This window comes from Electrona antarctica (genome assembly GCF_951216825.1).
Source record: "Electrona antarctica genome assembly, chromosome: 9".
NCBI lineage: Eukaryota > Metazoa > Chordata > Actinopteri > Myctophiformes > Myctophidae > Electrona > Electrona antarctica.
The window spans coordinates 43,893,974-43,908,126 of record NC_136790.1 but is presented as its reverse complement, the minus strand read 5'-3'; the positions used below and the strand labels follow the sequence as shown (position 1 = coordinate 43,908,126).

Sequence of the window (14,153 nt, the reverse complement as noted above, 5' to 3'; positions counted from 1 at the left end):
AACACAACACAATATGAGGTCAGCAAACAAATACTATTGTTATTACAGCATGTATGGAAAAGAAACATTTGCCTATTGATTGCAATTTATACACTGCTCTTTGCGAAGCTGTGCCAGCCAGGCTCACCTGCCACAGAAACTGGATCCCATATGTAAATATACATAGATAAAATGTAAACCTCCACCTAGAAGTTAATGAAAAACAACAATAAATTATACAAAAAAAATACAATACTCTCACTGAATAATGTGAGAAAGTCAAACATATCATGTCCCAAATAGAATAATACAAAAATGACTATCTCAATAATAATGTGGAACCACACACACACACACACACACACACACACACACACACACACACACACACACACACACACACACACACACACACACAAACATCACACACACATAACACGATATCCTCACAGAAAGCTGTGTGCTCAAACCTACAGAGAGGTCAAAGGTACAGAGCATTGAGGGGGGGGGGGGGGGGGAACCTACATGCTCTCACAGAACTTGGCGTGGGTGCTGGGTTTAACCTACATGCTCTCACAGAACTTGGCGTGGGTGCTGGGTTTGTCCTGGTTTCGCCGCTGCCGGAACCAGCGCTGGACCTTGCGTACCTCCCAGTCCAGCTGCTTGGACAGGCCATCCAGATGGCGCGAGTCTGGGCTCTGCACAGGAGAGACGGAGACAGAGAGAGAGAGAGAGAGATAGTTTATTTCTGAGGGGCGCTAGCCCCTCCAAAGTCTGCCTTTCGGAATTGGACTCCAATGTGCACTTTAAAGATGAAGTGCCGTGTTTTTTTCCGCCCCTAAAACATGATCATCAGGTACTATGATTATACTAGGAGGAAGAATTATTTCAATAAAGTGTACAGAGAGTGTTAAAATTATATGTTTTTATGTGGCCACACCCACCGGTTCATTAAGAGTGCCTGGTTTTCATCTTGGCACCACCCACCTGAACTTAAGATTTTGCTCCCGATCCGAGTCCGATACTTTGAAAATGACGTGATCGGCCCCCGATTTCCGATCACGTGATCGGATTCGGGACAACCCTAGTTCTGGGCGTCCCTGGAACAAAATATTTTAAGATGGGGGTCCACAGCCAAATACTACATACATTTGACATGAAAGGGTTTTTCAGAAAACTGGATTTAGAAGACTTTTTCTTTTAGAATCGTCCCCAGGTCATAATGGGTTAAGAGAAGGAAGCAGAGGCATTTGCTGCACAACAACCACGTCAGGATTTCAGTGAATGACACATTGTGAACGTTCATGAGTCTCTGTTATCGTCGGTAGAAACATTATACTTGCATAATTGTTTCCTTGTACACAGCTTTGCATAGTTCCTCCAATGGAAATGAAAATGACCCCAACGGAATTCCTGTAACTTATTGTTGCAGACAGAAGTGGTTTCACTAGTTTTAGCATGCATGCGTGTGTGCATGCGTGTGTGCATGCATGCGTGTGTGTGTGTGTGTGTGTGTGTGTGTGTGTGTGTGTGTGTGTGTGTGTGTGTGTGTGTGTGTGTGTGTGTGTGTGTGTGTGCGTGCGTGCGTGCACATGCATCTATTCTAAGGTAACATATACCTGCATAGACATACAGTATATTATCCTGCTACTACTGTGCACAAATGTATTATATGTAGGCCTACATAAATGGGTGACTGTGGCTCAGGAGGTAGAGCAGGTCGTCCAATGATCCATGGGTCGGCGGTTCGAATCCCGGGCCCTCCTGTCTACATGTCGAAGTGTCCTTGGGCAAGACACTGAACCCCAAATTGCTCCCGATGTGCTGGTTGGTACCTTGCATGGCTTCCGTATTCACACACACATGGCACCCATTCATGGCACCCATTCACACACACATTCATACACCATCGGTGTATGAATGTGTGTGTGAATGGGTGAATGTAATGCACAATCTATGTAAAGCGCCTTGGATAAAGGCGCTATATAAATGCACCATTTTATAAATCTTTGTGTTTGAGCACAAAATGCATTTTGAGAACCCACACATTTTCGTGCTTTGCGCGCATGCTGTACAGTTGTGGCCCCCGGCCTAATCTAGTTGAATACCCCTGATGTATAGGAAAGGAATGTCTATTTTCCTGATGGCTTAATTACACTGTTGGGGATCAATTTAACAGCAATTATAGGCTAAATAACATACAGCAAGTGAACATGAACATATCGTTTAGGCTCAAAGTCACAATCTTTCAGACTAGAGTGTTTAGCTAACTGAAGGAAAAATAATGTAGTATTCTCAATTGTCAGATTTCACCCATTTTATCACGTACAAAGATCCTACAGTCTCCAGAAAGTGTATTTCCAGAGCAAATGGCATGTGACAAGATGTACATTTCAAATAAAATGACGTACACCATGTGTAAACAAAAAAAAAACACGTCAGCCCGCCATCCGTGAATGCATCCGTGTTTAACCGCATAGTAAACACATTTATTTTGTAAGTATACTGGGCTAAATAAATAAAGACTACAGCCTCATTCACACCTAAAAGACACCTGTCTTGTCCTTGTTTAGTGGCCGCCCCAATGCATTTCTAATGGAAGTCACATGGTTTGAGCAAACAAACCATGAAACACAGGCAGAGCACAGAACATTTGTTCTTTATGTGTGTACGAAGCCTGACACAACAGTAATAGCGTGTTTACCTTTGTGATGGATGTAAACACTTTCTCCAACACGGCGTTGGGCTGACTTCGCCGAACCACACCTGCCTGTATGTGGAGCCTATGCGCACACCTGCCAGCAATAAACCTGTCAACGAGGAGCGCAGAGCAGAAGATGTCTCACTACTTGTGGTGGAAAAAAGTACTCAAATGTTTTACTTAAGTAAAAAAGTATAAATACTGCAATGTAGATGTACTCCGTTACATGTAGAAGTCCCGTATTGATAATGTATTCAAGTAAAAGTACAAAAGTATCGGCATCAAAACGTAATTAAGTACTAAAAGTAAAAGTCATATTGCAGAATGTCCCATTTCACCATTTCAAAATGTGTTCAAAATCATTTGATAATAGCCGATCTACAAGCTCACAATGCGTCGCAATGCGACGCATTGTGAGCTTGTAGATCGGCTATTTTCAAATGGCCGGAAATGTATATATGATTGAAGTCATTAATGTATGTTTTCTAATCTAAATTAAAATCTCCAAAGTAACTATAGTAACTAAAGTTTTCAAATTATTGTAGTGGAGTAAAAGCAATTTTCGGCTCTGAAATGTAGTGGAGTAGAAGTTAAAGTATTGGAAATTGGAAAAAAATCATATGATACTCAAGTAAAGTACAAATACGTCCCACTGGGAGGAGACCCCGGGGCAGACCAAGGCGCAGTTGGGCCTCACTCACACGGTCGCAACAGATTGCTGTATGCTTGTTGTATACAAAGGGTGTGACACAGCTTGCCCCAATGCATTTCCAATGGGAGTCACATGGTTTGACACAACATTTGTGTTGTATGAGGGGGAGGGGCGCAGTATATTTTATATAACTTACTTACTGGGCCTGTTTTGCTAAAGTGTCGCAAGGACAAAAATGTGGTCAAAGTCAAATCATATGATTTGTCACACACGTTACTGCAGTGAAATTTGTTCTCTGCATTTGACCCATCTCTTGGGGCGGTGAGCCGCAGCCATGCCGCGCTCGGGAATCATTTGATTAGTTGATTTGACCCCCCAATCCAACCCATTGATGCTGAGTGCCAAGCAGGGAGGCATTGGGTCCCATTTTTACAGTCTTTGGTATATGACCCGGCCGGGGATTGAACCCCTGACCTCCCAGTTTCAGGGCGGACACTCTAACCACCAGAGAGAGAGAGAGAGAGAGGAGGAGAGAGAGAGAGAGTCACACGGGAAGATACAAAAGATACAAAGATGCAAAGCTAGTAACTAGTAGGGGTGCACGATTATGAAATTATGACCTATATCCGATTTCCCATTATATGCAGGGTCATATCTGCCGATACCGATTCTTACCGATTCCGATATTATACAGAGGACCACAATGGAAACAAGCCTAGGCCCTCCTAGAGGCTCGGCCCAACGTCTGTTAATAAAGTATTCAATCAATCCATAAATAATAGCCTATACTCTTTTCCAAGTGTCTGTTTTCACAACTGAATGAATAAAGTTTATTTTTATTAAATCATATTAGATTATTTTTTTTGCTGGTGAAAACCGATTAAATAATCAGGATTATTTTGAGACCGATCCGAGACCGATATGGCATTTTTTTGGCCGATTCCAATATGCCTGCCGATTATATCCACATATCGTGCACCACTAAAAGCTACACAGTGTATTTGTAGCTGTTGTAGCTTTTGCAGCAGCTGCAAAGTCGGATGCATCTTTGCATCTTCATGTCGCTGGCTTCCAATGACAATGAACGGTAGACTGTAGCTTTGCATCTCCTCGTGTCCACAGCAAGAGCAAGAGAGAGAGAGAGAGAGAGAGAGAGAGAGAGAGATTTATATCTATGTTAGTGCATGAGCGTCAACTGTTTTGTCTGGTATGTAAATAGCTTGATCTGGGGTTCTTTCACACATTCGGGGCATAAAAGGTCAAGGACATTTCCATAACTTTCACAGGTTGTTTTGTTGGGTGAAGCTATGTCAGCTGACATTCTTACATTTGTTTTTTAAACGGTGAAGTTGAATAAAGTCACGTAAATCATTAATCATGTGTGCTGTTTAATGTTTATACACTGAGGATTTCACTGTGCTTAATATTACGCTCAGTAAACGGTCCGTTCTAATCCAGATTTCGTGACGTTAAAAAGCCTCTGAATTAAAGCCAGAAAATACTACACACAGCCGACGGCCGAGGGCACAGAGATCAATGCCTTTCACAACAGTGACACTATTGTACAATGTTATCACTGCAATAAAATAATTTGCAAATAAAAGCAATACAAATCCACAAGATCAGTATGCACTATGCCGTTCGTTTATCATCACAGGTTAACACTTAGGCCGCTATCATTTATTGAAAAATTAGGATCTAATTCACGCCAGCATTTTTTTAATTTGAGCTCTTATTTTGAAAAGCCGCCATTTCCGGCCCATGAGCAGTAGTCATAACCTTGGAAGCTACACAGAGCGGACAGGCCTTGTTTACCATCTGAAGCCAGACCGGAGCTCTGCAGAGCTCCAGATCGTCATATCTGTGCCGTCAAAGAAACGCTGTTTTGACCAAAATGCCATCTGGGACAAGGAATAGGAGATACAGGCGATTGAAAGAAATGGATAGAATGGATTATTATGGCGACGACGATCTAAGATGGGCGATCCAGTGCTGTGCTAACAACACAGCTAGCTAACCGGCTAACGTGAGTAGCATTATGGCTCGAGCAATCGAACGCGCCATAAAAGCGCAATTGCCGAAGGCCGTCGGCAATGGCGTTAAGCGTCAGTATCAAAATTAGGCTTCAATTGACTTTAATCGACGGCAATGGCGCTGAAAGTATTAAGATAAAGGTAAACCTTTAGTGATCCCAGATTATTCAGGTGTCAGAGCAGCAACAGCAGAGAGAATGAAACACAGGAGAGTCAAGAAACAGAGCCAATACAATTAGAATAGAAATACCAAGCTGCTGGCCCTATAGAGCGTCGCAGTCCCGCCTCCTACCAGGGACCAGGAAATGATTCTCCGTTCATTTTCCTCATAGACATTTCAGAAAGTATTTATTTAAAGACGTTTACGCCGCGGACAAAGCTAACTCGAGTCGTGACAAATCATGACAACAAACACGTTTTTTGGGGCCGAAAAAATAATTAGAAAGAAGAAAAAAACGGCAGGTTACAACACTTTCTTTGTTGTTTTTCTTCTTTGTAATTATTTGTTTGGTCCAAAATATTGTTTGTGTTGTCATGACTCGAGTTGGCTTTGTCCGCGGCGTAACCGTCTTTAAATAAATACTTGGGAAATGTCTATGGGAAAAATGCATTGGGATTCATTTCCTGGTCCATGGTAGGGGGCGGGACTGCGACGCTCTATAATAGCAGCTGGATGTCCGAATGAGTGAACATACTGTATGTGCACATTGTGCGCTGCAGTCTATTTATAAAATGTAACAAGTGAATATATGAATGAATATACTTTCGCCGGAAAGAAGCAGGCTAGGAAACAACTCAAACTGTTTTAAAACACCCTTCTTCTACAGTATAGTGGCTCTTCTTCTACATAACTGCAGTGTGCAGTTCAGCCAGTTCTGTGCACTCTTCACATCAAACAGCAGGTGCCGATTTAGCTCTTGATGCAAATTCAAGGTTTTTTTGTACTCATTTCAATGGACGATCGATTTGTGTCTGCTGTCTATCTTTGTGACATCCCTAATGTACCATCTATCAAAACATATGAATGAGTAAATGAAAATGCTAAAAGTGTTACGTGTATATACTGCCATTCAGGCATACACTTGTTTGCTGCTTTCTGCCTCTGCCTCCCTGTCTAACATTCATTCTCATGCAGGTCTGATTCAATCTTCATTCAACTCCGCCTCTCACTAGTACTGGTTGGGCCTCCTATCATCCTTCCACCAATCACCTTCAGCAATCACCCTATATAAGCCACCTGTGTAGTACAGCCATTTTGTCATTACTCCCATGCCTTGCCTTCACAGAGGTTCTGAGACAGACCTGCTGTGCTCTGTTTAAAGGACTTATAACATAAAATTCAACTCGAGAGAGAGAGTACTCAGCACAGAGCTCGGTAGCATCTGTCTTTGGCTCTCCGACAACAAATTGTCACTGCACCTTGGGAAAACTGTCTATTCTGTTTGGTTCAAGTCATAACCTCAACAAGTCCCCGGGCTTCACAGTTAGAGTGGGTGACAGTGTGGTCACTCACAAATAGGGAAGAGGTCACTTACTTGGGTTGTATACTAGATAACAAACTCACGGGTGAAAAAATGGCAATGAAAGTGATCTCAAAGGTCAACCAGAGAACTTGTTTCTTGGGCAGGATATCCCCTTATGTCAACAGCAGTGCTATGAGGACCTTGGCCGGTGCCCTCATCCAGTGCCACTTTGACTATGCTTGTACTTCATGGTACAGAGGTATCTCCAAGCTATTGAAAACAAAGCTGCAGACCTCCCAAAACAAGCTTGTGAGGTTACTACTAAAATTTAACCCCAGGTCTCATCTTACCTCTGCCCACTTTAGTAGCCTGGGATGGCTAACAGTGGAGGAGAGAGTATCTCAGCTCTCATTGGGCTGTATTTTGTGTGTCTTAAGTACCAGGTCTTATTACTTAACTTAAGACCTGGAGGCGTGATCAATGCCATTTGGCTATTCTGAGTGGCCAAAGAGCATTGACCACGCCTCCAGGTCTTAAGTTAAGTAATAAGACCTGGTACTTAAGACACGCAAAATACAGCCCATTGTGTCTGGTCTTCAAGATCCTAGATGCCTCTGTTCCTAAGTACCTGCTGGGCTACCTGCCCAGAGTGAGGGATGCTCACAGGTACTCAACCAGAGGAAGTCCATATGATCTAGTTCCCCCCAGTTTCAGGACACTCAAGGGAAAAAATGCTTTTTACTACGCAGCCACTACTCTGTGGAATGCACTCCCTCCAGCCCTGAAATCCCTAAATTCTATTGCAAGATTTAGGAAAGACCTGAATTCATGGCTCCATCTACACACTAACTGGTCATAGTTAGCTTCCGACCCTGGATAGCCCATCTCCCATGCTCTGGACTAGTCTCTCAGGGTACCTCTTGTAATAATAATAATAAAAATATCTCAAACTTATATAGCGCTTTTCTGAGTACCCAAAGACGCTTTAAATGGGGGGGGGGGGGGGGGGGGTTACAGAGGTAACAACAAAATAAAAACAACTATTAGAAAAAGAAAAAACACTAAAATCTAAATCTAAAAACATTAAAAAGAAAGACAGTGGGAAGGGTTAGCTAGAGAAGGCAATATTGAAGAGGTGGGTCTTGAGGGCGGTATGTATATAGCTATATATACATACCGCCCTATGTATATAGCTCCCAGCCTTATATAAGGATTATTTATTATAATTATGTTCCATGGTTGTTTTGTTTGTACAGTATGTTTGTGTATAGTTTCATGTTACAAAGTGGACCACAATAGAAACAAGCGAAGGCTTTTTTGTGTCAATTTTCTGTAATTTTCTTAAACTGCCAATAAAGTATTCTATCTATCTAGATAATCTGCATATCAGCACCCCCACCACCTCAGGACATTGTGGTACTGCAGCTAAAACTGCTTTCAAAGTCCAGAAAGAAATGACAAGGACCGGTTATATCAGAGTGGTGATTGAGGCTCAAACCATTAGAAATAACTTTGAGGGACATAGACAATATGATATTGAATATTAAAAGCAGTTTTAAAATGCATGTTATTTGCGCTTTAAGTAAAACCTTTCAGGTTTGTCATTAAGCCTTTTGTTGGTACAGGGAATACGGTAGTTTAGTTCTGGGGTTGAAAAATCGTGAAAATGTGGCGCAAACCATTGAATATATATATTCTTTCAGAGCGAACATTTTTAACTGAAATATGTGCTTCTGGGGGGTCCCTGGAACAACATATTTTCAGATGGGGGGCCTTGACATGAAAATGTTTGAGAACCACTGACATAGAAACATGGGTTTTTCAGAAACTGTCATGATTTAGAAGACTTTTTTTTTAATCGTCCTCAGGTCTAAATGGATTAATGCAATGTTCAGACTTTATCCTGTTCCACTCTTCTGTGTGGAATTATTCTGTTGGAGGAAAGCTTGCTCCAGGGGACATGAATGACAGGGCTGGGTGAGAAAATATGATGCAGAGGACCATGCAGGTCATGCTGTGTGCATGGAGGGACATGGGGGGGGGGGGTTTACAGAGGTAACAACAAAATAAAAACAACTTTATTAGAAAAAGGAAAAACACTAAAAGCTAAAAACATTAAAAAGAAAGACAGTGGGAAGGGTTAGCTAGGGAAGGCAATATTGAAGAGGTGGGTCTTGAGGGCGGTATGTATATAGCTATATATACATACCGCCCTATGTATATAGCTCCCAGCCTTATATAAGGATTATTTATTATATGTTCCATGGTTGTTTTGTTTGCACAGTATGTTTGTGTATAGTTTCATGTTACAAAGTGGACCACAATAGAAACAAGCGAAGGCTTTTTTGTGTCTAAGTCCATTTTTGTTGTTTTTTAAAATGATGTCATTTTCTGTAATTTTCTTAAACTGCCAATAAAGTATTCTATCTATCTAGATAATCTGCATATCAGCACCCCCACCACCTCAGGACATTGTGGTACTGCAGCTAAAACTGCTTTCAAAGTCCAGAAAGAAATGACAAGGACCGGTTATATCAGAGTGGTGATTGAGGCTCAAACCATTAGAAATAACTTTGAGGGACATAGACAATATGATATTGAATATTAAAAGCAGTTTTAAAATGCATGTTATTTGCGCTTTAAGTAAAACCTTTCAGGTTTGTCATTAAGCCTTTTGTTGGTACAGGGAATACGGTAGTTTAGTTCTGGGGTTGAAAAATCGTGAAAATGTGGCGCAAACCATTGAATATATATATTCTTTCAGAGCGAACATTTTTAACTGAAATATGTGCTTCTGGGGGGTCCCTGGAACAACATATTTTCAGATGGGGGGCCTTGACATGAAAATGTTTGAGAACCACTGACATAGAAACATGGGTTTTTCAGAAAACTGTCATGATTTAGAAGACATTTTTTTGAATCGTCCTCAGGTCTAAATGGATTAATGCAATGTTCAGACTTTATCCTGTTCCACTCTTCTGTGTGGAATTATTCTGTTGGAGGAAAGCTTGCTCCAGGGGACATGAATGACAGGGCTGGGTGAGAAAATATGATGCAGAGGACCATGCAGGTCCTGCTGTGTGCATGGAGGGACAGAGTGTCATTCCGACTATGTGGCTTTGCGTGCGGTTAGGGTCAGGGACTGACTGGGTTAGTAATGCGGCAAGTCGGAATGGCCATGCGTCAGAATATAGCGGGTGTAAAATATTACTAGCCTAGTGGAGGCGTGTATAAACTTAGGGGGGTTGATGCTATGCCCACCACGGGGCTCCAGTCAGAGAGCATGAAGAAGGTTGACACAGTGTTGGTATTTATGGTTTTATATGAAGATAGATGTACAAACAGACAGGGTTGGTTTGATGAATGAATGACTCAATGAATGAATGGTATCTGCAATACAGTAACAGAAATACATGGGAATATTAGGGAAATGAAATAGAAATTACAGCTGTTTTCATACTGCATTTTGTAGATGAATAGGAAACATGTCAGTTATTTAGCTTTAGCTGTATGCAATGAAAGGTACATGAATTAAAGTGAACACTGCACAAAGTACAGGCTTATGGTAAATAATGCTTTAAAGCTTAGCTCAAAGCCTCACGAAACTATGGAAATAAACATGTTAACACCTTTGCTCACTGTGAGCCATTTACTGAAAGCAGAAGGCTAGCTTAAGATGCTAATAACCACAAGGTAATACCTGTTAGCTTAGCCACAGAAATTAGCATATGAATTAATGCCCAAAAACGAACTTTGTAGATGACATCTTTCACAGTGAACTGTTACAACATGAATTTATATTGTACTTTATACACAAATAATTGCCTTACTTCCTCAAGAACACATTCTGTTGGTCAGGTTAGTCTGTGCAGCTGCAGTTTAGAACTGCACAGTCACAACACTGGGGTCCTGTTGCATTAGGGAGTGCCCCAACAGATGCCTGAGCTAGAGTTGAAAACTGGGTCCTATAGAATGACTAGAGGTTGCCCAAAATAGGCCTGTACAAAATAAGGCAAATAAATTAAGCTATGGGGAATTTTCTACAGCCGCCCCCAGATTAGCAGGGCTAATATGTAAAGAGGAAAAATTCCCCTAGCTGCACCAGTCTCTTAGCGGTCCCCTCTGGTACGGCAAGCCGCCCTAAGAGTAGGGTCATCGGGTGCGAGCAGATGCAGTCCTCCATCTCTGCTCATTGGTAACTGTTTGTGCTGGAGATCCCTCTCCACGTCGGTGGAGAAGAATGGGGGCTGGTACAGAACGTTGACTGGAGGTAGGTCTGCCATGGCCGGTATGATCGGCCATGCTCCATTGTTTATGGCTTGTCTCCCGCGCAGGCCCCAGTACTGGTGAAACAGTTCATCGAAGACAGGGTCTTGACTTGAGTGAGAGAAGGACTCTGGTTCATGGGTGACAAGATGGTTGAAGTGCCATCCCGATCTTCCGTTGGTAAGAGCTATGGCCTTGTTGGGGAAGCAATCACTTTGGCAGTTATTCGATGTAGCGGCTGGTGTTGTCTGGTAGTCTGGGTTGGTCTTGGGCAGGTTTGGATCCGAGGCTGCCGCCCCGTGAAGAGAGTGAGAGGGATTGGGCAGGTTTGGATCTGAGGCTGCCGCCCCGTGAAGAGAGTGAGAGGGGTTGGGCAGGTTTGGATCTGAGGCTGCCGCCCCGTGAAGAGAGTGAGAGGGGTTGGGCAGGTTTGGATCTGAGGCTGCCGCCCCGTGAAGAGACTGAGAGGGACTCGTCAGGTTTGTGTCTGAGGTTAACTGCCTGATGTCAGGGCAGGATGAATCTGGTGGCATTGAGGCCGTCACCGGGTGCTGCTGGAAGGCTTGCGGTGTGGAAGCTGTCGGCTGGTACCGTTTGAAGACTGGTTGTGCTACGGCTGGCGTTGGGTGCAGCATGTACGTTGAGCGTGCTATGGCTGGTGCTGGAAGTAGCCGAGAGGTCTGCTTGGATGCAGGCGTCGGCTGGGATACTGGCATCAGCTGCGGCGTTGGCCGAGAGTCTGGTGTCAGGTGTGGCTGAAACGTCAGCTGGGAAGCTGGCATTGACTGGGAGACTGGCGCCGGATGCAGCTGGTACGTTGGCTGCAGTGAAGGAGGCGTCGGAGGCTGCTGGTACGCTGGCTGCAGTGAAGGAGGCGTCGCAGGCTGCTGGTACGCTGGCTGCAGTGAGAGAGGCGTCGTAGGCTGCTGGTACGCTGGCTGCAGTGAGAGAGGCGTCGTAGGCTGCTGGTACGCTGGCTGCAGTGAAGGAGGCGTCGTAGGCTGCTGGTACGCTGGCTGCAGTGAAGGAGGCGTCGGAGGCTTCTGGTACGCTGGCTGCAGTGAAGGAGGCCTCGGAGGCTGCTGGTACGCTGGCTGCAGTGAGAGAGGCGTCGTAGGCTGCTGGTACGCTGGCTGCAGTGAAGGAGGCGTCATAGGCTGCTGGTACGCTGGCTGCAGTGAAGGAGGCGTCGGAGGCTGCTGGTACGCTGGCTGCGGAGGAGGTGGCATCGGAAGCTGCTGGTACACCTGCTGTGGTGTCGAAGGTTGCTGGTATGCCGGCTGCGGTGTCGGAGGCTGCTGGTACACAGACTGCAGTGGAGTTGACAGAGGCTGCTGGTACAACGGAGGTGTCGGAGGTTGCTGCTGGTACACTGGAGGAGGTGTCAGAGGTTGCTGCTGGTACACTGGAGGTGTCAGAGGTTGCTGCTGGTACACTGGAGGTGTCAGAGGTTGCTGCTGGTACACTGGAGGTGTCAGAGGTTGCTGCTGGTACACTGGAGGTGCCGGAGGCTGCTGGTACACTGGAGGTGTCAGAGGTTGCTGCTGGTACACTGGAGGTGCCGGAGGCTGCTGGTACACTGGAGGTGTCGGAGGTTGCTGGTGGTACACCGAAGGTGTCGGAGGTTGCTGGTGGTACACCGAAGGTGTCGGAGGCTGCTGCTGGTACACCGAAGGTGTCGGAGGCTGCTGGTACACTGGAGGTGTCGGAGGCTGCTGGTGGTACACTGGAGGTGTCGGAGGTTGCTGCTGGTACACCGGAGGTGTCGGAGGCTGCTGGTACAACGGAGGTGTCGGATGCTGCTGGTGGTACACCGGTTGCGGTGTCGGATGCTGATGGTACACCGGGTGAGGTGAAGCTGGCGCTGGGTGCTGCTGGTAGACCAGCTGTGCGGTAACTGGAGGCTGGTGGTGCTGGTAGGCCAGCTGCGGGGTAGCTGGTGTTTGGTGCTGCTGGTACGCCAGCTGTTGCGGAGATGGCGCATGGTGCTGCCGGTATGCTGGGTGCTGCTGGTATGCCAGCTCCGGTGAGGCTGGCGCATGGTGCTGCTGGTATGCTGGGTGCTGCTGGTACACCAGCTCCGGTGAGGCTGGCGCATGGTGCTGCTGGTATGCTGGGTGCTGCTGGTACACCTGTGTGTGCGCTAGGGGACCCAAGGTATCGATGTGATTTCTAGGATACGCCATCTGTTGGTTGAAACCGCGTAGGGGGTCCGGTCCATACTGCCCACTGAGATACGTTGGCACAGCTGAATACTGGTCTGCAGTCGAGGCAAGCTCGGCTTGCCCACTGATTGGCCACATCAGTGCTGTGCTGGTGATCGGGGTGTCCCCATGCACTCTCGCCTGAATGCCGATAGGGACTGGGGGTGGCAGTAAGGAATGATGAAGGTTGACCTGATACGGTAGTAGATGGGATGGGATCCTCCTTGAGTCACTCTCCTGTGTCATCTCGCCGTGGTGAGTGAAGCATCCGGGTTCGAAGGACCATGTAAAATATTACTAGCCTAGTGGAGGCGTGTATAAACTTAGGGGGGTTGATGCTATGCCCACCACGGGGCTCCAGTCAGAGAGCATGAAGAAGGTTGACACAGTGTTGGTATTTATGGTTTTATATGAAGATAGATGTACAAACAGACAGGGTTGGTTTGATGAATGAATGACTCAATGAATGAATGGTATCTGCAATACAGTAACAGAAATACATGGGAATATTAGGGAAATGAAATAGAAATTACAGCTGTTTTCATACTGCATTTTGTAGATGAATAGGAAACATGTCAGTTATTTAGCTTTAGCTGTATGCAATGAAAGGTACATGAATTAAAGTGAACACTGCACAAAGTACAGGCTTATGGTAAATAATGCTTTAAAGCTTAGCTCAAAGCCTCACGAAACTATGGAAATAAACATGTTAACACCTTTGCTCACTGTGAGCCATTTACTGAAAGCAGAAGGCTAGCTTAAGATGCTAATAACCACAAGGTAATACCTGTTAGCTTAGCCACAGAAATTAGCATATGAATTAATGCCCAAAAACGAACTTTGTAGATGACATCT

The 14,153-nt window shown here is 44.9% G+C and overlaps 1 protein-coding gene across 1 annotated transcript in view; it reads right to left on the bottom strand.

Annotated features, from left to right (window-relative positions):
- cers5 (ceramide synthase 5) overlaps positions 1–14,153 on the bottom strand; it is a 48,999-nt gene that overhangs the window by 24,306 nt on the left and 10,540 nt on the right. Inside the window, exons 2-4 of the mRNA XM_079510416.1 lie at positions 2,684–2,789; positions 547–677; positions 128–185 (exon numbers count right to left, since the gene is read on the bottom strand). Of these exons, the coding sequence (XP_079366542.1) occupies positions 128–185; positions 547–677; positions 2,684–2,789 (295 nt within the window). The remainder of the gene's footprint in view (positions 1–127; positions 186–546; positions 678–2,683; positions 2,790–14,153) is intronic.